Below are 27,580 nucleotides of genomic sequence, written 5' to 3' on the forward strand. Positions count from 1 at the left end.
ACATTTATCTTTTAAAATAGTAATTGGGCCTGGCACAGTGGCTCACACCTGTAATGCCCATGCTTTCAGAGGCTAAAGTGGGAGGATCACTTGAGGCCAGGAGTTCAAGGCTGCAGTGAGCCACAGTCCTACCACTGCACTTCAGCCTGCATGATAGAATGAGACCCTGACTCTAAATAAATAAATGAATGAGTGAATGAATGAATGAATGAATTAAAACAGAGGCTGAGCATAGTGGCTCATGCCTATAATCTCAGCATTTTGGGAGGCCAAGGCAGGTGGATCATTTGAGGTCAGGAGTTCAAGACCAGCCTGACCAACATAGTAAAACCCCATCTCTACTAAAAATGCAAAAACAATTAGCCAGGCCTGGTGGCACATGCCTGTAATCTCAGCTACTCAGGAGGCTGAGGCAGGAGAATCACTTGAACTCACAAGGCGGAGGTTGCAGTGAGCCAAGATCAGGTGACTACACTCCAGCCTGGGCGACAAAGCAAGACTCTCTCTCAAAAAAAAAAATGGTAACAACCTTCAAGTCAAGTTTTCATAATTTCTGCCACCTGTTTTAATTATAAAAACACCTACAGAAGATTTTTAAAAATCAGAATCAATATTCAGAAGGACCAAGCATTTCATGGGGCACCTAGGACAGAACCTCATGTGTTGTGGACAGTGTGCTTGTGTTAAATTAGGATTTGTCACAATGTGTCTTTTATTTATAATGCAGCTTTGCAGGATCATTTCTTATAGAAAATATGGTATTTTAAACTCGACTTTAGTGATTCCAAGTTGCAATAATAAGATATATTTCACCTAAAGGTGGTAGATAAAAGTTTTCATTCTAACTATAGAAAGCCTGTGTTCATTTAAGCTACATTTTAAGTAATTATTCCTACCAACAGCAGCTCATTCCTTGTCTTAAACCTCTTTTTTTTTTGTTGTTGTTGTTGTTGTTGTTGTTGTTGTTCTAGGACTATCCTCAAGTTCTCTTTCTTATTTATGAACAAAATCTGCATTTTCCATGCAAAGATATAATGTAATAGTGTGTGTCAAGGGCCTATTTGGTAGATCTTGCCTGGTTTATAGTGTACGATAATGCCCTCAAAAGTATAGGTGGTAATAGAAGAATTAGGACAAATACACAGAGATGGGACAATCAGCTCCTTTAAATAAAGGAGTGAGTTTGCAAGATAAAGTAATGAGTTTAGTTTTGACTAGTTAAATTTGAGGCATGAATAAGCTAGCCATATGGCATTGTCCATCAGACAGCTATAGTCTTGGGCTTGCTGCTTAGCAGCTAAGGCCAGGCCAAAAATTTGGATCTGGGAGACAGCAACATGGAAGCAGCAGCTGACTCCAACAGAGAAAATGAGGTCACTGAAGAAAAGGAAGGAGAGATGCTGTCTTTCAGCAAGTGGGAACTTTGAATTTTTCCAGGACTGAGGTTAGGTTTATGCTGAACCATCCCCATTTTATTAAGTCTTCCTCGTGGCCAACAAACACATCTGTGGTAAGATGATAGGATAGAATTTGTTCTGTGTTGAGAGGTGATTTTAGGTCATGTCTGTACAAGATCAGCACGAGCAGCCTGGAGCACAGAAAATGCCTGCTACAACTCATTCCTCCAGATCCGTGTTGTCCAATAAAAATAAAATGCAAGCCTCATGTGGAATTTTAAATTGTCTAGTAGCCACATTTTATTTTTTTTTTTTTTTTTTTCTTTTATTATTATTATTATTATACTTTAGGTTTTATGGTACATGTGCGCAATGTGCAGGTAAGTTACATATGTATACATGTGCCATGCTGGTGCGCTGCACCCACCAACTCGTCATCTAGCATTAGGTATATCTCCCAATGCTATCCCTCCCCCCTCCCCCCACCCCACAACAGTCCCCGAAGTGTGATGTTCCCCTTCCCGTGTCCATGTGTTCTCATTGTTCAATTCCCACCTATGAGTGAGAATATGCGGTGTTTGGTTTTTTGTTCTTGCGATAGTTTACTGAGAATGATGATTTCCAATTTCATCCATGTCCCTACAAAGGACGTGAACTCATCATTTTTTATGGCTGCATAGTATTCCATGGTGTATATGTGCCACATTTTCTTAATCCAGTCTATCATTGTTGGACATTTGGGTTGGTTCCAAGTCTTTGCTATTGTGAATAATGCCGCAATAAACATACGTGTGCATGTGTCTTTATAGCAGCATGATTTATAGTCCTTTGGGTATATACCCAGTAATGGGATGGCTGGGTCGAATGGAATTTCTAGCTCTAGATCCCTGAGGAATCGCCACACTGACTTCCACAAGGGTTGAACTAGTTTACAGTCCCACCAACAGTGTAAAAGTGTTCCTATTTCTCCACATCCTCTCCAGCACCTGTTGTTTCCTGACTTTTTAATGATTGCCATTCTAACTGGTGTGAGATGGTATCTCATTGTGGTTTTGATTTGCATTTCTCTGATGGCCAGTGATGATGAGCATTTTTTCATGTGTTTTTTGGCTGCATAAATGTCTTCTTTTGAGAAGTGTCTGTTCATGTCCTTCGCCCACTTTTTGATGGGGTTGTTTGTTTTTTTCTTGTAAATTTGTTGGAGTTCATTGTAGATTCTGGATATTAGCCCTTTGTCAGATGAGTAGGTTGCGAAAATTTTCTCCCATTTTGTAGGTTGCCTGTTCACTCTGATGGTAGTTTCTTTTGCTGTGCAGAAGCTCTTGAGTTTAATTAGATCCCATTTGTCAATTTTGGCTTTTGTTGCCATTGCTTTTGGTGTTTTAGACATGAAGTCCTTGCCCATGCCTATGTCCTGAATGGTAATGCCTAGGTTTTCTTCTAGAGTTTTAATGGTTTTAGGTCTAACATTTAAGTCTTTAATCCATCTTGAATTGATTTTTGTATAAGGTGTAAGGAAGGGATCCAGTTTCAGCTTTCTACATATGGCTAGCCAGTTTTCCCAGCACCATTTATTAAATAGGGAATCCTTTCCCCATTTCTTGTTTTTGTCAGGTTTGTCAAAGATCAGATACTTGTAGATATGTGGCATTATTTCTGACGGCTCTGTTCTGTTCCATTGATCTATATCTCTGTTTTGGTACCAGTACCATGCTGTTTTGGTTACTGTAGCCTTGTAGTATAGTTTGAAGTCAGGTAGTGTGATGCCTCCAGCTTTGTTCTTTTGGCCTAGGATTGACTTGGCGATGCGGGCTCTTTTTTGGTTCCATATGAACTTTAAAGTAGTTTTTTCCAATTCTGTGAAGAAAGTCATTGGTAGCTTGATGGGGATGGCATTGAATCTGTAAATTACCTTGGGAAGGATGGCCATTTTCATGATATTGATTCTTCCTACCCATGAGCATGGAATGTTCTTCCATTTGTTTGTATCCTCTTTTATTTCCTTGAGCAGTGGTTTGTAGTTCTCCGTGAAGAGGTCTTTCACATCCCTTGTAAGTTGGATTCCTAGGTATTTTATTCTCTTTGAACCACATTTTAAAAAGTGAAAAGGAACAGGTAAATTTAACTTAGGCCATATATTTAACCCAATATGTCCAAAATATTATCATTACAGTGTGTAATCAAAAATTTATCTTGGCTGGGTGCAGTGGTCCACACCTGTAATCCCAGCACTTTGGGAGGCCAAGGCGGGTGGATCACATGAGGTCAGGAGTTCGAGACTAGCCTGGCCAACATAGTGAAACCCCATCTCTACTAAAAATGCAAAAAAAAATTAGCCAGGTGTGGTGGCACACCCGTGCAATACCAGCTACTTGGGAGGCTTAGGTGGGAGAGTTGATTGAACCCGGGAGGTGGAGGCTGCAGTGAGCCAAGATCACACGACTGCACTCCAGCCTGGGCAACAGAGTGAGACCCCAAAATTTATCCTAATTTTTAAAATGGTAAGAATGAATGGATATTTTACCTTATTTCCTTTGTACTATCTTTGAAATCTGCTTGTATTTTACTTGAAGCACACCTCAGTGGACTAGCCACCTTTCTTTTTTTTTTTTTTTTTTTTCTGAGACAGAGTCTCACTCATTCTTGCCCAGGCTGGAATGCAATGACACAATCTCAGGTCACTGCTACCTCCGCCTCCCAAGTTCAAGCGATTCTCACGCCTCAGGCTCCTGAGTAGCTGGGCCTGCAGGCACATACCACCACGCCCAGCTAATTTTTGTAATTTTAGTAGAGATGGGTTTTCACCATTTGACCAGGCTGATCTTGAACTCCTGACCTCAAGTGATCTGCCCACCTCAGCCTCCCAAAGTGCTAGAAATTAATAGGTATGAGCCACTCTGCCCAGCCAGGACTAGCCACATTTCAAATGTTCAATGGCCATGTGTGGCTCGTGCTCATGACTACCATATTGGATAGCACAGCTCTTAAGGGTTCACCTTACAGATGAAATGCACCACCACTCCTCCCTCATTCAGGTGGGATTATAGACAGCAGGTCCAAGTAATAAGAATATATCAGATTCCTTAGTTCTGTTTCTGTTTGATCCATTATAGTATAAGCCAGGTATCCCTCTCTCCTCTATATCTGATACAATTTTCTATCTGTTAGATATTTAAAATGTGTTTTGATTGACAGAATCACTTTTTAGAATACCATAAGGTACACACATGAACTGCTTGCATACTACAGTGTCATACAAGTTTATTCCTATTTATATTCATCTCTATGGCATCTGTCATTTAGGATTCAGAACCTTTACCGCATACATATACTAGCTATTTTCTATAAAAGAAATGTTTAAAGTATGTTATATGTCATTTCTCAACTAATATTCTTTATATATAAGAATATTGGGAAAATCTTTTTAAGATTTTGCTTAAGGTGATCAGAATAATGTGAATCTTACAGAGATATTATGAAAGATATATTTGGAACTCAAAATTCAAGCTGAATAACCTAGAAATGCTAAAATTAATACTTAGAACACATTTTGTATAATGACTTTACAAGGGCGATTGTATTCATAACACTGCAGAATATCATTTGCTTGGCTTTGTTTAGTTTTAATATAATAGGTGGAATTTCTTTATAGGCCAGAATATCATTGTCATAGTGGCTGGAGCAAATTTACTTTTGAATACGGAGGATCTAAGGGCAGCAGCCAATGTCATTAGCAGAGCCAAAGTCATGGTCTGCCAGCTCGAAATAACTCCAGCAACTTCTTTGGAAGCCCTAACAATGGCCCGCAGGAGTGGAGGTAATTATACATATTTGTCATTCTTTCTATAAAAGCTTTTATCACTGTCTTAATTAAAGTTAACCTTTTAAGTTAAGCAAAGCAATACTCTTTCTGTCGTAAAATATTCTTTCTTCCATCTGTGAGATTCACAGTCTTGTGGCTCTTGATAATGTTAGAAAACCTTGCAAACAGGGTAAAAAAAAAAACGAGTAGCATTTCCGAGATCCCGCAATATAAATCTTCAATGTAGTTGGCAGAAATGGTACAAGTAGAATTAGAATTCCTGTAATCCCAGCTACTCAGGAGGCTGAGGCAGGAGAATCGCTTGAACCCGAGAGGTGGAGGTTGCAGTGAGCCGAGATCACTCCGCTGCACTCTAGCCTGGGTGACAAGAGTGAGACTCTGTCTCAGAAAAAAAAAAAAAAAAAAGAATCCCTGAATCAGCCCCTTGTCCAAGGGGTACACTCTAGGTGGTGAAATGTTTTCTACTCTGAGAAGCAGAGGTTAAGCTGCATGCCATACATACAAATACACACATACATACAAAAGTAACTGAGGCAGCCCAGTTACTTTTTGACAAACATCTCTAGGAATTGAAAATTAGGTTTTTTCTCCTTTTTGTAAAACTTTATCATCTTTCAATAAACAACAAAAGATTATTTATATGTAATATTTTCTATGTTATCAATGTCCATTGACATTGCCTCTTTTGTTTTTGATTTTGGAAATTTTCAAACCTACAAAAGCAGCAGAATTGTACAGTGAAATCCATCACCCAGCTTCCAGTTATCAACCTGTAGCTAATCTTGATTTATCTTTTCTCCCACTCACTCCTCTTTTCTCGCCTCCAGCAAATAACAGACTTTTTAAAAATCCAGATAATTTCTTTGTTTGCTTCTTTTTCACCACTGACTAGTGGGGAAAGCATCTTCTGAATTAGAATCCCATTTCTGTCCCTTGTCAGCTTCGTGGTCCTAGCAGAATTACCTGATTTGTCTGAGCCTTGTCAGTAAAATGCATATAGAAATACTCCATCTGCAGGATTGTTCTAAGGATGGAATAAAATAAAATAGGATGCCAAGCATGGTGTAGTACATGGTGGTAAATCCCAATTTTTTTCTCTTCAATCCAGTTCTCTCTTTAAAGTTAGGATAATACCCTGATCAAGCATCATTTGGTGAAAAAAATCAAAATAAATAGTAGCCACTCTAACATGATGTCTTCTTGATATTGTGGCAATAGTTCTGTGATTTTTTTAAAGAATAAAATAGAGAACCACTCTGACTATTTCTCAAGATACAAAACTAAAAAGAAAAAAGAAAAAGAACAGTGTATATGTGTGTGTGTGTTTATATAAGTGATTTCTCCCAAAGTGTATAGTGTTCTACATAGAAATAAATGGAAAATAAGTCACTGAAATGATTTTGTGGAGAATTTTAAAATGTTCGTCCTGATTTAACAAATTTTCCTCTTGGCAAAACAACATGCTGTGGTAAATTTTCACTGACATTTAGTGTATTTTTAATGGACATGAAGCTGTCAGAAAGAATTCTAAGCCAAAACCCATTTGGTTCCATTTTCTCAGAGTGTCACAGTAAAGTCTAATGCTTATGGTTACGCATTCTCTGCACCGTGCCCATCTCAGCAGAGTGATGTGAATACAGGGTGCCACCCTGCTCCTGCTCTTGTCTTTCTTTGTATAGATCAAAGCACATTCTCGTGTAACTTCTCTTTTTTTCCTACTATCCCTTGCTGCTCAGAGATCACTGTTTCCTCTGTCCTAGTCTAGTTGCCTGTTACATACCCTGCTTGTGAAGGAGAGAAAGATACAGCAGCCACAGTTGAGGAGCTAACCTTTCACAGGTGAGAATAGAGTAATCCGGATGGGCAGGCAGCCTACTCTGGGGCTGTCATTGGGTGGGGTCCAGAAAGGCTTCCTCCGTCACCTTCCATGTAGCTCTTCCAGTTGGGAGCTGGAGGACCCAGGACAGCAGGAAGCGGGGTAGGTGACAGTGGGCCACAGACCACTTGGCCTACTTCATACTTTTATTAAGAGCCAGCATGCCTCGGTATTAATTCTACGTGAACTTCCTTATATAATAATATCAGAAATAGTAATACCATGCATTTATATGTACTTTACAGCTTATAAAGTACTTTCTTACACATTTTACCCTCAGAAAAACCTTATGACAAAGATATGGCAGGCATTGTTCTCTCAGATTAAAGGTGAGAAGACTGAGACTGAGAGGTTAAGTCATTTGTTCAAACAGTGTCGCACTTTAAGTTGAGGAAACCATGATTTCAGACTCTAAGACCCAAGTTCTGTCTCCTAGTTTAAACCACACTTTAAACTGCCACAACCCATTGATTCCAACAAACTGAGCCTTTATGAAGAGTATCTCTAGAAAAGTCAAGTCCATAAATTTTAACACTGTCCAGCATGTGGCCTAAGCTTTATGTGTTTTTGCTGCTCAAGAAACAGAGAAGAGGCTCTAAAGTGTTTTCAGCACTGTAACCCCAATAGAACACACACACGCACACACACACACACACACACGAACACACATGCACACAAGCACACACAGTCATCTGTCCATTACTCCTCCAGTCAGATGGCTTTCTCTGGCCAAGTCTGCTGGTCCCTATTTGGTAGATACTGGCCAGATGCAGCTTAGATTCTATTCCATGAGGAGGGGGTGTGTGTGTGTGTGTGTGTGTGTGTGTGTGTGTGTGTGTGTGTGTGTGTGTGTGTGTAATGCATCATCATTCTTATATGTGTGTGTGTGTGTGTGTGTAATGCATCATCATTCTCATATGCAAGAAGAGCGGTATCCCAGCACTTTGGGAGGCCAAGGTGGGTGGATCATGAGGTCAGGAGATCGAGACCATCCTGGCTAACACGGTGAAACCCCATCTCTACTCAAAATACAAAAAAATTAGCCGGGCATGGTGGTGGGTGCCTGTAGTCCCAGCTACTCGGGAGGCTGAGGCAGGAGAATGGTGTGAACCCGGGCGGCGGAACTTGCAGTGAGCCGAGATCACGCCACCCCACTCCAGCCTGGGTGACAGAGCGAGACTCTATCTCAAAAAAAAAAAGAAGAAGAAGAAGAGTGGTATAATGAAAGGAGAGCATTGGTTTGGGAATCATGAATATGGCTTTAAATTTATAATCAATCAGCAAATGGGGGATCTCAGTCAAGTAAGTCAGTTCCTCACTCTGGACGTCATTTTCTTCTTCTGTGAAACTAGAATTGGGCTGACAGCTCTCACAGTTCTTTCATGTCACCTTGGACTGATCCTAGAGCAGAGTGGGCTTAATGATCTCTTGAGCACTGAGCACCCTACCCATTGCCCCAGGAAGCTGCCTATGTGCTGAACAGAATTATTCCGTCTTCAAGAAGGATGATAAAGTCTTCGTCGTCATCATCATCTATGGGTTTTATTATCACAGTTCCATTATCTTTACTGCTTACAGGTAGTGAATTTTGAATTAAGCACATTGCATAACTAGATTATGCTAATATATCAGTTATGAAAATCCAGAGGAGAAGATCCCTACATCTTTGAATATACTATCTCAAAACTCTCTGTCTCTATCAAAATGAAAGCATTGATTTTAAAGACATAGCAGCTACAACACCAAAAATCGGTAGCCCTGTATAGCCCCCATCCTCACCAGGCCACAATGCTATGAGGTAGGCCCACTGAAGAGCCAATGCTGCAGCTGCCTGTGATGAAATTATGCATGTTGGTTCTGGTCTTTATATTCATTTCCAAGCAAATGGAACAGTACATGAACAATTATAAATAATTGAGATTATAAAATTGCCAAAGTTAAATTATCAGTATGATACAAAGTATCTTTTAATGCCACTTCAGTCCTTTTGCCTTTGGCAAACAAAACTTCTTATCTGGCCATCCAGACTTTCACAATGACATTGTCCAGCACATAGCCCAAGCTTTGAGTGTTTTTGCTGCTCAAGTCACAGAAAAGAGCCTCTAGAGTAATGGACAGCAAAGCCAGTATTTTGAGTATCCCAACATGCTCACAGTGTCTTCACTTAGGGTGATTTTCTTCCCTGGTTTCTCTGAGCTAATAATTAGGGCCTTCCTAACTGTCCAGCCCCTGCCCTCCATGACAACACCACAAAGAGTTTCTGCCTCATCTTCCTGCATTCTAGCCTATACTACTGCTCCTCCAGACCTCACCAGTTCCTTATTGACATTATTGTGCTATCCATTAACATGCAGTTAAGATAACTAGGAGTTTAGTTCATCTGACACTGTAATTAATTATAATTACTGTTGGGTGCTGCCAATCACCTCTGCAACTCCAAGTTACTCCATGGTACATTTTGTGTTCTCTAGCTCTGCCTGGTCCCAGGATGACATCATGGCTTCCACCTTGTCTATTACAGATTTGCATTCTTCTTTGATTAACTGCATCTACTAATTTATGTTTCTTTCATCATGGTAGAGTATGCTCATTTGTGGTAGCACAAGCCAAGAAGAATCCTTTCTTTATGGCATTTACACTTTTCCCCTAAATTTAGTTACCAGTCAGACTCTAAGCCTATGTATCCAGTTACTATTGAAGAATGCTGTCCCTCAGTAAAGTACAGGCAAATAAGATTGATTTTTTACAGTATTTACAGTAAAGTTATAGAATTCCTTGTTCTAGCAATTGATACTTAAATTTCAATGTAATTTTTTCCTTAAAATTTGTTTTTATTGTGAAAAATTTCAAATATATATAGACATACAGAGAATAGTATGGTAAACCTATATATACTATCATTTAGCTTCAACAGTTACCAACATGTGGCCAGTCTTTTTTTCTACTTTTAAATTCCATCTTTTATTTTAGACACAGGGGGGTACATGTGCAGACTTGTTTTTGTTTTGTTTTTGTTTGTTTGAGATAGAGTCTCACTCTGCCCGCCCAGGCTGGAGTGCAGTGGCATGATCTCGGCTCACTGCAGCCTCCACCTCCCAGATTCAAGTGATTCTTATGCCTCAGCCTCCCAAGTAGCTGGGATTACAAGCATGCACCACCACACCCAGCTAATTTTTGTAGTTTTAATAGAGATGGGGCTTCATCATGTTGGCCAGGCTGGTCTTGAACTCCTTACCTCAGGTGATCCACCTGCCTCAACTTCCCAAAGTACTGGGATTACAGGCATGAGCCACCGCACCAGGCCTTCATATGCAGATTTGTTACATGGGAGTATTGCGCCCAGGTAGGGAGCATGGTACCCAATAGGTAGCTTTTCAACCTGTGCCCCTCCCTGCTCCAGTACTCTGTAGTGTCTGTTGTTCCCATCTTTCTGTCCATGCGTACTCGATATTTAGCTCCCACTTATAAGTGAATACATGTGGTATTTGGTTTTCTGTTCCTATTTTAATTTGATTAGGATTATGGCCTCCAGCTCCATCCATGTTGCTGCCAAGGACATTATTTCATTCTTTTTTATGGCTATATAGTATTCCATGGTATATATGTACCACATTTTCTTTATCCAGTCCACCATTGATGGGCATCTAGGTTGATTCCATGTCTTTGCTATTGTGACTAGCATGATGATAAACATACAAGTACATGTTTCCTTTAGGTATAATGATCTGTTTTCCTTTGGGTGTGTACCCAGGCATAGGATTGCTGGGTCAAATGGTCGCTCTATTTTAAGTTCTTTGAGAGTCAATCTCCAAACTGCTTTCTACATGACTGCACTAAGTTACATTCCTGCCAACAGTGTATAAGTGTTTCCTTCTCTCTGCAGCCTCACCAGCATCTGTTGTGTTTAGACTTTTTTTTTTTTTTTTTGAGACGGAGTCTCGTTCTATCGCCCAGGCTGGAGTGCAGTGGCACGATCTTGGCTGACTGCAAGCTCCACCTCCCAGATTCACGCCATTCTCCTGCCTCAGCCTCCCGAGTAGCTGGGACTACAGGCACCTGCCACCATGCCCAGCTAATTTTTTTTTTTTTTATACTTTAAGTTTTAGGGTAAATGTGCACGACATGCAGGTTTGTTACATATGTATACATGTGCCATGCTGGTATGCTGCACCCATTAACTCGTCATTTAGCATTAGGTATATCTCCTAATGCTATCCCTCCCCACTCCCCCCACCCCACAACAGTCCCCAGTGTGTGATGTTCCCCTTCCTGTGCCCATGTGTTCTCATTGTTCAATTCCCACCTATGAGTGAGAACATGAATATTTTTGTATTTTTAGTAGAGACAGGGTTTCACCGTGTTAGCCAGGATGGTCTCAATCTCCCGATCCTCGTGATCTGCCCACCTCAGCCTCCCAAAGTGCTGGGATTACAGGTGTGAGCCACCTCAGCTAGCCCTTGACTTTTTAATAATAGCTGTTTTGACTAGTGTGAGATGGTATCTCATTATAGTTTGATTTGCATTTCTCTGATGATAAGTGAAATGATGAGTAGTTTTTCATATGTTTGTTGGCCCACTCGTGTGTCTTCTTTTGAGAAATGTCTGTTCATGTCCTTTGCCCATTTTTTAATGGAGTTGTTTTTTGCTTGTTGATTTATGTAAGTTCCTTATAGATTCTGCATATTAGACCTTTGTCAGATGCATAGTTTGCAAATATTTTCTCCCATTCTATAGGTTTTCTGTTTACTCTATTGACCATTTCTTTTGCTATGCAGAAGCTATTTAGTTTAATTAAGTCCCACTTGTTAATTTTTGTTTTTGTTACAGTTGCTTTGGGGGACTTAGCCAAAAATTCTTTGCCAATGCCAGTGTCAAAAAGGGTATTTTCTAAGCTTTCTTCTAGGATTTTTATAGTTTGAGGTCTTACATTTAAAATATTTAATCCATCTTGAGTTAATTTTTGTATATGGTGAAAGATAAGGGTCTAGTTTCATTCTTCTGCCTATGGCTAGCCAGGTATTCCAGCATCATTTATTGAATAGGGAGTCTTTTCCCCATTGCTTGTTTTTGTCGTACATGGCCAATCTTGTTTTATCTGTATCCTGCCTCATGGTTCCCTACGCCACACTGCCACCTTGGATTATGTTGAAGCAAAACCCAGATGTTATATCATTTCATTTATAGTATACCTATTTTTTGATGTAAGATACTATTATTATTTTTTTTTTTTTTTTTTTTTTTGAGACAGAATCTCACTCTGTCACCAGGCTGGAGTGCAATGGTGTGATCTCGGCTCACCACACCCTCCATCTCCCAGGTTCAAGCGATTGTCCTGCCTCAGCCTCCCAAGTAGCTGGGACTACAGGCGCGTGCCACCACACCTGGCTAATTTTTGTATTTTTAGTAGAGACGGGGTTTCACCATGTTGGCCAGGATGGCCTCGATCTCTTGACTTTTTGATCGGCCCCCCTCAACCTCCCAAAGTGCTGGGATTACAGGCATGAGCCACCGTGCCCGGCCAGATACTATGTGTTTTAAGAGTGATGTCTTTACTGCATACAGCACTTAACCTGTAGTCAAATTTAGTCCCATCAGCTTTTTATAACTAATGGCTCATTAGTTTAGTGAGAAACCTCTCCGACATTTTTTTCTTCTATGTAAGTGTATAAATGTAAATACACATATAGTTATGTGTGCTTGTTATTTGTTCTATTAAAAAGGGAAGGTAGGCCAGGCATGGTGGCTCACACCTGTAATCTTAGCATTTTGGGAGGCCAAGGTGTGAGGATTGCTTGAGCCCAGGAATTCAAGAACAGCCTAGGCAACATGGCAAAACCTCATCTCTACCAAAAAAAAAAAAAATTGCCCAGGCATGGTGATGGGCACATTAGTCCCAGCTACTTGGGAGGCTGAGGTGGGAGGATCACTTGAGTCTGGGAGGTGGAGGTTGCAGTGAGCCAAGATTGCGCCACTATACTCCAGCCTGGGTGACAGAGCCATCTCAAAAAAGGGGGGGTGGGGTGGGTGGGTAGTACAAAACTGCCTTGTTCACTTATAAATAAATTATAGAAATCTTTCTTTGACAAACGGAGATCTACTTTACTCTTTTTAACAGCTGTAGTGATTTATGTCAGACATGTCATAATTCTTTTTTTTTTTTTTTGAGACGGAGTTTCACTCTTGTTGCCAAGGCTGGAGTGCAATGATGCGATCTCGGCTCACTGCAGCCTCCGCCTCCCGGGTTCAAGCGATTCTCCTGCCCCAGCCTCTGGAGTAGCTGAGATTACAGGCACGCACCACCATGCCCGGCTAATTTTTGTACTTTTAGTGAAGACAGAGTTTCACCATGTTGGTCAGGCTGGTCTCAAACTCCTGACCTCAGTTGATCCACCCACCTCAGCTTCCCAAATTGCTGGGATTACAGACATGAGCTACCAAGCCCAGCCTATGTCATAATTTTTTAAACCAATCCCCTTTAATAAATGTGTAGGTTTCTTTTTGTGTTTTCTATTGCAAACAGAGCTGTACAAACAACATTGTATATCATCTTTGCATGCTTATGGATTTCTGTAGGATGGGTTTAGAAAAGGAATTACAGGACCATGCATCTTTTGAGGGAAAAAATTGATCTTTTAAGAATGGCTCTACCGTGTTGTTCCACACTTGTAGCTTGCTCTAATCTGTGCTCAAATGCTGATGAATGTAGATTTGTGGATTACACTAGGTGAGCAGTTGTTTCCATTTAATGCTTGAGGAAAACTGGGAACAGTATATTGTTCTGAAAACCTAAAAAGTTTAAGTGAGTGTGTTAGAATACTGGACAGTGAGAGCCTTTATGTATAATTGACATCTCTAAGACCTCTCAGAAGTGAGAGAACCAATGAGAGAGACTGTTGCCAGGCTACAAACTCCAGCAGAAGGCAGAAGAGATGGGTGGACAGGTGGGGGTGTTGGGCTATCTGTAAAGGACAATATAATAACAGTAATAATCCTTTACATTTGTACAGCAGGTTAGATTTTACACTGGGCTTTTACATCCGTTTTCTAATTTAAGCTACACAATAACTCTATACAAAAATCTGAGCAGCCAAAAATATACCATAGAATTTCTGTGGGTGGACATTCTGGATTCTGAAATAACAAAAATGTGGGAATAGTGTTAGCCTATACTGGACAAGACCCACTGACTGAATCAAAATGCTAGGTAAGACCAAGCAAGGTGCAGAAGTAGACTAGATGTCCTCACCAGGCTGAAGTAGTAGACAGTTTCCATTAGCCATGTGCTGATTAGCATCTCCCCAAGAATGTGGAATGCATTAGTGCCAAGCTTGCTATGTGAGAGCCTCCTGGAGAACTTGTGAACATGCAGATTCCCTGATCTTACCCCCAGAGATTCTGATTCAGTGGGTTTGAGGTCGGTCCTAGAAATTATGCATTTTAACAAGCTTTCCTAGTGATGCTGATATGCAACTAAGTTTGCAAACCACTGTTCTTGAAGTCTCTGAGAACTGCAGCTAGAGATTTTTACACTATGGGTCTATAGTCAAATGAGACTACCTTAACACACAAGTCAGTGGACCTGGGTTGAGAAAAAGAAGACTAACCAATCTAGTACTCAAGTGAATAAGTGCTTTGACAAAGAAGGAGCTTCCTATGAATGTAATTTCTAAAGGCTTGAAATATATATATCTACATTTACAAAGTCCCAAACCAAAGGGTGTTTTAAAATATTGTGAATTGGCATTGAGGTATGTGTTGGTGCGGACAGAGTCCTGGCCTAGAGAGGCCACTTTTTTTAGAGTGGACCAAACCTTGAACTTAAAGCCAGAGGACCCTGAGTAGGGGTCCACCTTAATTGTGTCCGAGTGTATGACCTGAGACATAGGACCTCATCTTTCTGAGCCTCACTTTCCTCCCTCTGAAAAATGGCCATGATATTCTCATTTCCCTGTGTCTGCTATTCCCATCTATCCTTCTCTTGTAGCCTCTCCGTCTGAGCTAGCACCAGCCTCTGATTGAATTCCTCCTCCTTTCTCAATCTTTTTTTTAATATTCCCAGCTTGCTCACAGAAGCCAAGAATGTAAGCTTTTGTGTAAGTGCATATGTTTGCAGGAGTAATTGTGATATATTTGGGAGGCATACATAGGTGTACAAAATATGCATATGCACGTGAGCTTCCTGCTTAAAATTCTGAACCTTTCATTGTTTATTTTCTATCATCTCTTTTTCTTCCCTGGAAAATGGGTTTATGAACTAGCCTTGAAACCAAGCACTTAAAGTAACCCACAAAAATGTCCACCAGCCTGTTCACATTCACACATGCCCTTTCATGCCACAGCATTTTTACTTTTCTCCAATGTTCTTGTTGCCTTTGCCTTAACTCTGTAATCATGTTGACTGTAATATTGCTCTTTTCCCTGGAAGCTGAAATGTTGTAAAGTACAAAGTAGAGAAAATGGAAATAGGGAATTGGTACCCAGCTGTCGTGGAGATTGAGATTTCAGACTTTTCTCTACATCCGTAACTAAGTGGATATTTAACCAGATGAAGACAAAAACGAACTTGGGGATTTTCCCTACTGAATGTCTGTAAATGCACCGTGTTAAAAATGAAAACTAATAATAACCCCCTTTTCCATTCCTTTGTAGTGAAAACCTTGTTCAATCCAGCCCCTGCCATTGCTGACCTGGATCCCCGGTTCTACACCCTCTCAGATGTGTTCTGCTGCAATGAAAGTGAGGTAAGGGTGAATTGCTTTGCTCATTCTATGAGAAACCAAAAGTTTGTACAAGTGGATAAAGCAAAGGGGCAGAACTAACCACATCAATTTGATGACGTGAATTCTCAGGCATGGTGAAAACGGATTTTTTCAGTTTACTGGGGTGTGGAGAAAAGGAAATTAGTAAATCCTAGGGGGAAAAAGAAGGACTCTCTGAGTCACTTCCATATTCTGGCACTTATCAAACCTCAGTTAATTTTAGTCCTTTCCTTGCCCTCACACTGTTGGTGTTTTGTTTTCTTTTCTAATTATTTCATTCTGAGGACTACATTAAAGTTGCCAGGTTTAGCAAGTAAAAATGCAGGATGCCCAGTTAAATTTAAATTTCAGATAGATAATAAATAACATACCTAACAAATTTATACTGTAAAATTACCTGTCATTTGTCTTAAATTCAAATTTAACTGAGCTTCCTGTATTTTGTCTGCCAACCCTAATTAGTATACAACTCCTGGAGGATCTGCTACATTCTGTAGTGAAGACCCTGTGTCATGATATATCATCTGAACAGACTATCTATCAACTGGTACAATAAGAAAGGATATTGTACCACCCTTTCTTAAATATTGTCAGGAAGAAAATTTCAGTATTTCTCCCATTTTATAAGCCAGACAGCATTAGAACAGAGCTCTCGCCCGTCAGTGGGATGCAGGTATACACACTGGTAAATGCAACATGGAGAGAAAGAAATTAATGAACCATAATAGTTAAATTTCCACTTCTTGTTTTTGAGACAGGAACTCACTGTTTCACCCAGGTTGGAATGCAGCGGTGTCATCATGGCTCACTGCAGCCTCCACCTCCCAGGTTTAAGCAATCCTCCCACCTCAACCTCCCAAGTAGCTGGGACCACCACGCTTGGCTAATTTTTTTATTTTGTGTAGAGATGGGATTTCACCATATTGCCTAGGCTAATCTCGAACTCCTGGGCTAAATCAATCCTCCTGCCTCAACCTCCCAAAGTAGTGGGATTACAAGCATGAGCCATTGTACCCAGCCTAATTTTCCATTTGGTTTAAAGACTGAATGAAGGCTTCTAGGATTTCTTGACCTGCTTTCTTGATAATTTCATCTCTCAAAACATAGAGGAAACAAGAAAGAAGACTGCTACAAAGAAACTAATTTTAACAAACCACAATAAGTTATGCAATATTTTTGAGCAACCACCATGCTAGGAAGAAGGAATTGTGGGAAATAGCGACCATTTCACAATAAGAGGTTAGAGTACCCTCAACTGCCAAACTGGCCTAAATTTTCCTGCTAGATACTTGAAGAGCACTCTATTTATTCCTCAAATGTTCATCACAGCTCAAATTACTTATTCAATTCTTCTGTCTTCTCCATTAAATTACAAGTTCCATGAGGTCAGAGACATCTGTCTTATTCACTGTTGTATCCCTGATGGCTATCCCTGTGTATATAGTTATCTATTGCTGCATAATAAAATACCTCCAAAATGTAGTGGCTTACCACAGCAATAATTATTTATTGTCACTCCCAGTTTTTGCATGTCAGGAATTCACATAGGGGATAGCATCGTTTGACTCTCCTGCACGATGCCCGGGGCTTCAGTTGGAAGACGCAAAAGCTGAGAGCTGGAAGTTTTCTTCACTCACATGCTTGACAGTTGATGCTGGCTTTCAGCTGGGGGCATAATGAGGTTGTTGGCCAGAACACGTAAACATGGCCTCTACGTGTGACTTGGGCTTCCTCATAATATAGTAGCTGGGTTTCAAGATCCAGCTTCCTGAGAGAAGGAGACACTGACAGAAGCCATGTTGGCTTTTATGAGTTGGCTTCGGAAGTAACACGGCATCACTTCTGACTCATTCTATTGATTTAAGCAGGAAGGTCCACCCTAGTACCCCACCCCTTACTAGAAGATTGTCATTGGCACAGTGTAAAACCAGGATGTGTGATATGATATAGGTTAATACAGTTATCTTTGGAAAATAACATCTGCTACACTGTACCTGCACATAGCTGGCACTTAGTAAATGCTTATGAAATAAATAAATGAAAGAACTCTGGTCTTTAAGGAAATTGGTCTCAGAAACTTAATGGAAGAAAGAAAAACATTAGAAGCTTAATGTTCTGGAGCCAGGCGCGGTGGCTCACGCCTGTAATCCCAGCACTTTGGGAGGCCGAGGCGGGCAGATCATGAGGTCAGGAGTTCAAGACCAGCCTGGCCAACATGGTGAAACCCCGTCTCTACTAAAAATACAAAAATTAGCTGGGCATGGTGGCACGTGCCTGTAAGCCCAGCTACTCAGGAGGCTGAGGCAGGAGAATTGCTTGAACCAGGACCTGGGAGGTGGAGGTTGCAGTGAGCCAAGATCGCACCACTGCACTCCAGCCTGGGCTACAGAAAAAAAAAAAAAAAGCTTAATGTTCTTATAGATGAACTCTAATCACAGCAATAATGTAAATTCATGCTTATGATACTTACTCTGCTCCAAACACAAACTACTGATATGTAAATACTAATGGACACAATGAAAAGATACTTACAAGCTCTAAAACAAGATAAATAACTCCACAGATCAGAAATGGAACAGCCCTCACAGAGCATTCAGCCCTTGATATGCTGGCTGTACCTTAGACCCAGAAACAGGCAGAAGTGGTAGGAAGTTCACTCGCTGTGGGTCATGGACACTAAAAGTGTGCCATTTATAGCGGACTGGAGCCGAGCCCACAGATGGAAACCATACATGCTAGGCTGTGGCTCCCCTGCTAACCGTAAAAGGTGGAGGAACCTGCTACCCCTGCTGCCTGAAGCATATTTAAGGCTCCCAACCTGAGGAGTTAGCAGGACAGAGACACAGCCTCTGACCAAGAAGTAAACCAAGCCAACCACTGACTTAGTGACTGAACTGGCAGTAGCCCCAGAAACAGCAGAGCAAGAACTCCCTATTGCCAATATAATACCTGGTTTTGGTTTAGAGACTCTTGTGTACCTGGGGGAAGCTACTGTAAAACCACTGAGGGCTGGGCACGGTGGCTCACGCCTGTAATCCCAGCACTTTGGGAGGCCAAGGCGGGTGGATCATGAGGTCAGGAGATTGAGACCATCCTGGCCAACATGGTGAAAACCCATCTCTACTAAAAATACAAAAATTAGCCAGGTGTGGTGGCATGCACCTGTAGTCCCAGCTACTCAAGAGGCTGAAGCAGGAGAATCGTGTGAACCTGGGAGGCACAGGTTGCAGTGAGCCGAGATCTCCCCACTGTACTTCAGCCTGGGTGACAGAGTGAGACTCTTGCCTCAAAAAAAAAAAAAAAAAAAACACTGAAAAGCAGGGATCAACCAGGTGGGAGCTGATGTGTGATAGCTTTCCAACTCACAGTAAGTAAAGTGAGCCTGCAAATGAAAAACATAATGCTACAAAATTCACCCAACACAATCAACAACCTACAGATGAATTTGCCCAAGATGAAATTCATATAATAAAATTCAGCCAGGCATGGTGACTCATACCTGTAATCCCAGCACTTTGGGAGGCCAAAGCAGTTGAATCACATGAACCCAGGAGTTTGAGACCAGCCTGCAGAACATAATGAGACTTCATCCTGTCTCTACAGAAATAAAAGATTAGCTGTATGTGGTGGTACATGCCTGGAGTCCCAGTATTTGGGAGGCTGAGGCAAAAGGATTGCTTGAGCTCAAGAGTTTGAGGCTGTAGTGAGCTATGATCATGCCACAGCACTCCAGCTGGAGTAATAGAGCAAGATACTATCTCTAAATAAATAAACAATGCAAAAAATACTTTAAATAGTATAATTAAGATTAACATTCATTATGAAAGAAGAAAAAATTTTGTGAAAGGAAAACAGAATCGAAGCAACAACATGTGAATATGAAAAACAACCAATTAGAAGTCTTGAAAACCTAAATAGTCATGGAAATGTTTTTAAATCACTCAGTAGAAAAATAAACATTAGAATGGAATGAAAAAATAGTATATTGAAAGAGAAATTGGGAGAAAAATATGGATCTTGTTGAAAGCCCCCTGATTTTACAGATTGTAATTGATGTGGGGAAGGTCACAGACTGAGTGAGTAGGAGAGGCCTCCTGAATGCCAGGGCATTGCTTTTTCTGCTACCTCTCACTACCTCTCCTAATCTGCATCCATCTTCTCTGGCAAAAACAAACAAAAGAAATGAGTAGTCTGCAAACATGGAAAGCAAAAACTGGAAATTTGAGAAGAGGCGTTATGGCCCAAGAGAGGCTTGGAAGAATTATGTCCTTAGGTGCCAAACTTACAGGTGCAATTTATGCTAAAATTATTGGCAGTGGCCCTTTCCTTTCTCCTTTCCTGCCTCCCCTCCAACCTTCCTTTTTTTTTTTTTTTTTTTTTGGTAGACTTCTCTTTGTTGCCCCTAACTCTATGTTAAATTATTATATGTGCAGAAAAGCTGAATGAACACTCTACATTTCACCTAAACATTTGCTAACATTTTGCTGTATTTGCTTTTCCTCTTCCCTGTATGTATTTAGTTTTGTTTTTGTTGAAAAGTAAGTGAAAAAAAAGTATTTTGTTTTTGAGAATAATTTGCAGACAACATGGTACCTCACCCCAAATACTTTGGCATACATCTCCTAAGAGGAACCACAATACCATTATCACACCTAGGAAGATTGTCAGTAATTCCATGCTATCGTCTAATATCCAAGCCACATTCAAATTTCCCCAGTTGTCCCGAGAATGTCTTTCATTGATGGTTTTTGTCGTCACTGTTATTGCTTTATTTATTTTCCTGTACCAGTATCTATTAAGGTTCCCATTGCATTGGTTGTTATAAAAAAGAAGGGAGACATTTTCTAGAAAAAAAAAATCTGGAAGTGGATTCAGGTTACTTATTTTCACCACTGTTTCTGTTGACTTTTGTGTATTCCAGGCTGAGATTTTAACTGGCCTCACTGTGGGCAGCGCTGCAGATGCTGGGGAGGCTGCATTAGTGCTCTTGAAAAGGGGCTGCCAGGTGGTAATCATTACCTTAGGGGCTGAGGGATGTGTGGTGCTGTCACAGACAGAACCTGAACCAAAGCACATTCCCACAGAGAAAGTCAAGGCTGTGGATACCACGGTAAGTTTTAAAATTTAAGAATCATGTTTAGCCTTTGAAAATTGTTACTTAGTAACTAATTACATGCTGTACCTGAATTTTTGGATAATGAAATAAAGGCCTAGTAAGTGATATGGTAAAAGAGAAGAACAACCAGGCAGGGGAACTGTATTTTAATCCCTCTGTAACTCTCTGTGGGACTTTATGCAAGCAACTTGACCTCTCTGAGACGTAGTTTCCTCATTCATAAAATCAGAATAGCAGTAAAATTATACCTGTGTTACCTATATTCATTCATTTATTCAGTCATTCATCAACAAATAGGGATTTGTGGAATACCTATTATGTCCCAGTCATATGATAGTTGCTGGGGATATAGCAATAAATAAGGCAAAGTCTCTGCCCTCGTGGGGCTTAGATTCTAGACAGTGAACAAGTAGCTGTGTCTTACAAGCTTCTCAAGTGAAATGAACAGCAAGGAGCACTGGTTAGCAGAGATCATTCTTTTAACCAACAAATTCTAGCAGCTAACATTTACTGCATGCTTGCTGTGTCTCTTTTGCATACATCTCATTTAATCTTTTTTTTTTTTCATTTAATCTTTAAACAGTTCTATGAGACAGGTATTATTTCCATTTTACAGAAGAAGAAATTTGTACAGGATCACATTGCTGGTAGGTAACAGAGCTGGAGAATCGAAACTAGGCATATGGACTCCACACAGACATTTTTTGTGTAAGGTACTGTGCTAACGACAAGTGTGCTAAGTGAACAAGCCATGGCTACAGAGTAGCAATGAAAAGGAAACAAGTTAGAAAAAAGACTCATGGTTCCCCTAAAGCTAGGGAAACACAAATTATTTGTTTATAGTTAGAATTCAGAAGAGCTTGCCGGGTGCCACTTCACACCTGTAATCCCAGCACTTTGGGAGGCTGAGGTGGGCGGATCATGAGGTCAAGAGATTGAGAACCTCGTGGCCAACATGGTGAAACCCCATCTCTACTAAAGATACAAAACTTAGCTGGGCATTGTGGTGCACACCTGTAGTCCCAGCTACTTGGGAGGCTGAGGCAGGAAAATCACTTGAACCTGGGAGGCGGAGGTTGCAGTGAGCCAAGATTGCACCACTGCACTCTAGCCTGGCGACAGAGCGAGACTCCATCTCAAAAAAAAAGAAGAAAAACAGAATTCAGGAGAGCTGACTAGAAAAGTAAGTAAACTAGACTTGAGGAAGAATAAACATTTTAGGGTTTTTATTTAGAAGAAACTAATAGATAATTATTCATAAAATATGTTTTGGTTTGTTTTTGTACTTAGAAGCGACTTTAAAATGTGGGTCATTATGAAAAAAGAAGGCTGAGGGGATCTGATGAAGTTTTGGATGTGACTATACTTTGAAAAATATTCAAGTGCAAGAAATGGTTATGTGACATGAAATTAACATCCTGGTTGCCTTTCAAAATGTGCTTTACCAGGTATTTGATAAAGTATGCTTAGTGTTGCTATTCTCTTCATATTTAGTCATTTCTGAAACTATTAGTTTATTTTCTGTTTTGTCAAGGACAAGAACCTGAATTTGAGGGGATCCTTAGTTCTGAAATCGATCCTCCATTAGACTAACACTACTTTAAGTCCTGACCTAAAGTGAAAAGACTCTATGCATCTCCTGCTAAGAGTGAAATGAGGGTTCCTCAAAGACCTACATGGATGCACAGAAGTGGCTTAGCCCCTATTCTCAGTGTCCATGTTAGTTACTACCCCTTTGGGTTGTAAGCACCAGAAGCACAACTCAGGCTTATGCAGGAAAAAGGATTTATTTGGTGCATATAATTGCAAAGTGTAAAGATATGGCAGAATGCAGAGGCTGAACGGTGTCATCCAGGCAAGTCAGGTCACTTGCTCACTGGCTCCCTCCCTGTCAGCTCTGCCTTCCTCATAGTGGGCTATGAGCTCAGGTGGGTCCACTCCCTGCCCACACTGTGCCTCATGTCATGTCCCTGTCCCTGGTTTCAGATACAAATCACTCTTATCAGAGGATAGGGAAGTGGATGCTGACAAGAAAACAGTAGAATGTCCAGTGTGTTTTAATATATGTAGAGATTTTTCATTTTCTTGCAGAATTTGAAGATGAACTATTAATTGGTACATAGGAAACTGAGGAAAATGTTTAAGTAAAGCAAATTTTCCCTTCTAGGTCAAATAGAACCTAAGGGTAAAAAGTATGATTAAGTGAATATAATCTTTGTACATGACGTGGCTATAAATGCTATAAATGCATAGTCATAACAATGTAAATGCTAATTCTAGATTTAACCAGAAATGGAGATTAGAATAATATTGTGAAGATGGGAGGATAAAGTGAGTGTGCATTTGCACATGGGGGGACATAAGAAAACTAAATGCTCATCTTCCAAAATTGGAACTCAAGAGATAATATCTAAAATTGACTTTTTTTTTTTTTTTTTTTTTTTTTGAGACAGGTTCTCACTCTGTTGCCTAGGCCGGAGTGCAGTGGCTCCATCTTGGCTCACTGCAACCTCTGCCTCCCAGGGTCAGGTGAGCCTCCTGCCTCAGTCTCCCAAGTGTCTGGGACTACAGGTACACGCCACCATGGCTGGCTAATTTTTATATTTTTAGTAGAGATAGGGTTTGGCCACATTGCCCAAGATGGTCTCAAACTTCTGGGCTCAAGCAATCCACCCACCTCAGCCTCCTAGAGTCCTGGGATTATAGGCAATGAGCCACCATGCCCAATCCTAAAACTGGTTTTCTAAAAGCAGTATAAGTGTACTGCCAGAAACATCAGATAATTACCAGAAGAAACCACTAAAAGAATTTGAAGTATTTGCCTCATGAAAATGGGAATGGAGAGGGATTGGGCATTTATACTTAAACCTTACATGTGTCCACAAAAACTTGTATGTGAATGTTCATAGCAGCATTATTCATAATAGCCAAAAATTGGAAAGAACCCAATGTTTATCTGCAGATGATGGATAAACAAATTGTGGTCTATCCATACAATGGAATATTATTCAGCCATTAAAAAGAATACTGATACATACAACAACATGGATGAACCTCCAAAGCATTATGCTAAGTGAAAGAAGCCAGACACAAAGTGTTACATACTATATGATTCCATTTAAATGAAATACTCAGAATAGATCAATCCATAGATACAGAGCATAGATGGGTGGTTGCCAGGGACTAGGGGGAGGAGGAATGGGGAGAAACTGCCTAATAGGTAAGGAGTTTTACTTTAGAGTAATGGAAATGTTTTGAAACTAGATAAGAGGTTGGTGATTGTACAACATTGTGACAATACTAAATGCACTGAGTTATTTATGTTAAAATAGGTGAATTATTAAATAATTCTTTTTTAAAAGGAATGAAGTACTGATTCATGCTATGACATGGATGCACCTTGAAAACATACTACTGAGTAAAAGAAGCCAGGCATAAGAGGTCATATATTATGATTTTATTTCTATGAAATATCCAGAATAGGTATTATAAATCCATAGAGACAGGAAGTCAACTGATGGTTGCTGAAAGGGGATGGAGAGTGACTACTAATGAGTATGGAATTCCTCTTTGGGGTGATGAAAATGTTCTGGAATCAGTGCTAATGGTCGGACAAGCTTGTGGGTAATACTAAAGATCACTAAAGCATACCCCTTTAAAGAGTGAATTTTATGATGCATGAATTATATTTCAATCAACAACAAAAAAGCTCTGCCTAAGCCATTCATTCATGAATGGATATTCGCGATAAAGACTCTCCACTGAATTGCCCTGCTGAATATACGTGAATGGACTCTCAGCATCCCCCAGGTGGAGCAGCAGTGACACTGACAGGAACCAGGGTAGTAATTTTCTGGGTCTAGAATCTTCCTCATCTTTTTTATGCTGTCTTCAGCCTCTCATCCAGCACTTTCATTATTAAAATTCTTACCTGTTCTGCACACAGCTGTGCAGCCTCTTTGTAAATCTGATAAAGAGAAGATAATTCACGTGGCGGGTGAGGAGCTCCCAGGGAGGCATTTTCTTCTGAACAAATGGGCTCCTTCACTTTTCTGTCAGGAGGGTATTGCTTGCTCTCAGTCGGTTTGTAACCTTCTTGCTTTTCTCTTCCTCCTAATCCCTTATTAAAAAGTCAGGGATGACATGGATGGTGGAAACATCTTTAGTTGGCATGTTGTCCACTCGAGGCAGACAGCCTGCCTAGAAGAAGCCATTTCCCGTTCTACGTCAGTGCTTCTGCAGACTGCTATATTCAGTTTTGCCTCACTGTTAATAGTTGAATATATCACTTCTATTTTTACATCTGTTTTTCCCGTTGTACTAGAGTGAGATGGTGGCAGTAGCTGCAGATGTCCTCAGCTTAGTTTGGAAGACATGACAGATGTGTCTCTTCTCCCATTTCTATATGTTATCTGAATCTCAGCCTCCAAATGACAGAGCATGCATGTCCGCCCTCTGTTCTTCCAACCTGAATGTTAGGGGGTTTGCCTGCTTGCATTTAGGATTGCACTGAGTAAGCACTCCGTAGTCAGAGACACACACCTAAGCATGGTATATTTTAGGATTATTGTGCTACTGTGATATATTATAACATTAGTTATCCCTGGCTTATAAGCACTGAAATTCTTGACATATAAATTGCTTTTCTTTATGTAAATGGTTAAGTCCTGGAATCTACAATAACACTCTCAAGAATTTAGTCCATAGGCTACATCTGTCTTCTCAAGAATCACTCACTCTGTAATAATGCATGGGTATGTAAGTAAGCTGAGAACAAACAAAAGCCAGGGGCACAGGGAATTTATCTTTCCTATTCTTTATTCTCCTTTCTTTCTATCCTTCACATTTGAGTCCTATAGCGTTCAGAGTTGCTGATGAGGCGCTAGGCAGCCGCAGCCAGCTGCATGGGTGTCCCATAACTACTCAGGGCTTGAGAGTTAACTCCAAATTAGGATTGCACCAGTAAGAAGTAGAGATAATTTCTGTTAAAGTTTGCACGGAAGCACTCTCTTAGGATGAGGTGATTGCTGGGGCTGGCAGGTTACTCGCAGGTTTCCCAGGTGGCCTCTTGTATTCCCCTCATCCTGGGGTCTGGCCCGCAGCCATCCTGGCTGTCTCAAGGATGGGGTTAATGGACCCACCTTTTAGGCCCCATCCAGACTGACAGTTCAATCTTTGAAAACCTAGCATCTGAGGGGCCATCATTCCCAACTTGGTGTGACCTTTCCTCCACACTACATTCTCCTCTCCCCACCCTTGTCACTGCCACCAGTGGAAAGTCAAACTAATATTGCAAAATGTACTCAGAACTAATGAATTGAGGTGATCTCAAGAGGTGTTTCTCAACCCAGGCAACCTGAGGCCCTGTTCCCTGCTTAGCCATAGTCCTGCTGGGAAGACTGAATACTCAGCAGTTCTTGCATGGGTACTGCCAGTACTAGTCTCCGTGACTTTCCTTGAACTGTGTTTCCCCAGCAGACTATTCTTCTTCTTCTCATCTCCTTCTTTCTGATCAACATATACTTTCTTTGTATGTGGTAATTAGTTGAGTTTCTGAGGGGATTTATGGCTCAGAAGCCATTTTGTCCTTGAATAGAGCCTTTGCACATTTCTGTCCAGAAGCTTCTGTTATAGCCAAGATGTTTCGGTGTCCCTTACTGTTGACTGGCAACACTTGAGAAAGGGCTGGGTGGGTAAAATAATATGGTTTTAAAAATGGTCAAATCTTGGGTGCTGAAGAGGTAAAGTAATAAGGCTAATTTTGAACTGCACTGTCACTTTTTTTATCCAAGAAGTGACTGTTGTTTCCTTCAAACCCTGACTTTAGGAGACTTACTCTATTGACACAGCTACTACTCAAAGTGCCTTTGGAAATCCTCTGTTAGAATTGCCTTGAGAGCCTTCATTATCACCTTTATTCCACTAATCACTTTATTGGGGCTTTTCTTACTTGTGAAATTAATACATACTTTAGTGTTCAAGGAGGGAAGGAGACCAGCAACACAGAAAGGTATAAAGAAGAAAGTCAAGTATCCATGACCCATCCACTTAAAAGTAATTGTTAACCTTTTGGTGTAAATCCTTCCAGATTTTTTTCTATGCATAGTCATACACTTTTGAATATCTACTTACAGCTAATTTGAATATTTGCAATATTATAGGATTAATATGTGTAATTGCACATATTACAACAAAAAATTACAACAAAAAACAGTGTAATTACAACTTAAAAAATCAAGTATTTCCCTAGAATAATATAAATAGGCAAGTCACTGAATAAGAAATATGAAAAAAATAAAGAAATGAGACAATGCTTAACCTCATTAGAAGTCAGGAATATACACATTAAAATAACAGTGAGGTCCTCTTTATTGCCCATAAGTTTGGCCAAAATTAAAATTTGAGAATGTTTAAGTCCAAATAGGTCACAAAACAAATATTATACAATCATGTAATTCTGGTGGGAATGTAAATTTGTACAGTGTTTCCAGAGGGGAAATTTGACAGTACTAATCCTTTTTTTTTTTTTTTTTTTTTTTTTTTTGAGACGGAGTTTTGCTCTGGTTGCCCAGGCTGGAGTACAGTGGTGCAATCTCAGCTCACCACAAC

The 27,580-nt window shown here is 40.4% G+C and overlaps 2 protein-coding genes across 7 annotated transcripts in view; one reads left to right on the forward strand and one right to left on the reverse strand.

Annotated features, from left to right (window-relative positions):
* BABAM2 (BRISC and BRCA1 A complex member 2) overlaps positions 1–27,580 on the reverse strand; it is a 544,147-nt gene that overhangs the window by 501,368 nt on the left and 15,199 nt on the right. The gene's annotated exons all lie outside the window — the stretch shown is intronic.
* The window catches only part of RBKS (ribokinase), a 116,447-nt gene that overhangs the window by 49,470 nt on the left and 39,397 nt on the right, over positions 1–27,580 (forward strand). The window contains exons 5-10 of one of the 6 annotated variants that reach the window (XR_008500535.2): positions 5,050–5,214; positions 15,746–15,837; positions 20,777–20,965; positions 21,555–21,618; positions 22,262–22,419; positions 23,425–23,542. Coding sequence is in view for 3 of the 6 variants with exons in the window: in XM_054474872.2 (XP_054330847.1) it covers positions 5,050–5,214; positions 15,746–15,837; positions 20,777–20,965; positions 21,555–21,618 (510 nt within the window). In the remaining 3 variants the exon portion in view is untranslated. Of the gene's footprint in view, positions 1–5,049; positions 5,215–15,745; positions 15,838–20,776; positions 20,966–21,554; positions 21,685–22,261; positions 22,420–23,424; positions 23,543–27,580 lie in introns of all 6 variants that reach the window. The other 5 variants (XR_008500536.2, XR_010123261.1, XM_054474872.2 and 2 more) reach the window with 5 other exon arrangements.

This window comes from Pongo pygmaeus, chromosome 12 (genome assembly GCF_028885625.2).
Source record: "Pongo pygmaeus isolate AG05252 chromosome 12, NHGRI_mPonPyg2-v2.0_pri, whole genome shotgun sequence".
Classification (NCBI taxonomy): Eukaryota; Metazoa; Chordata; class Mammalia; order Primates; family Hominidae; genus Pongo; species Pongo pygmaeus.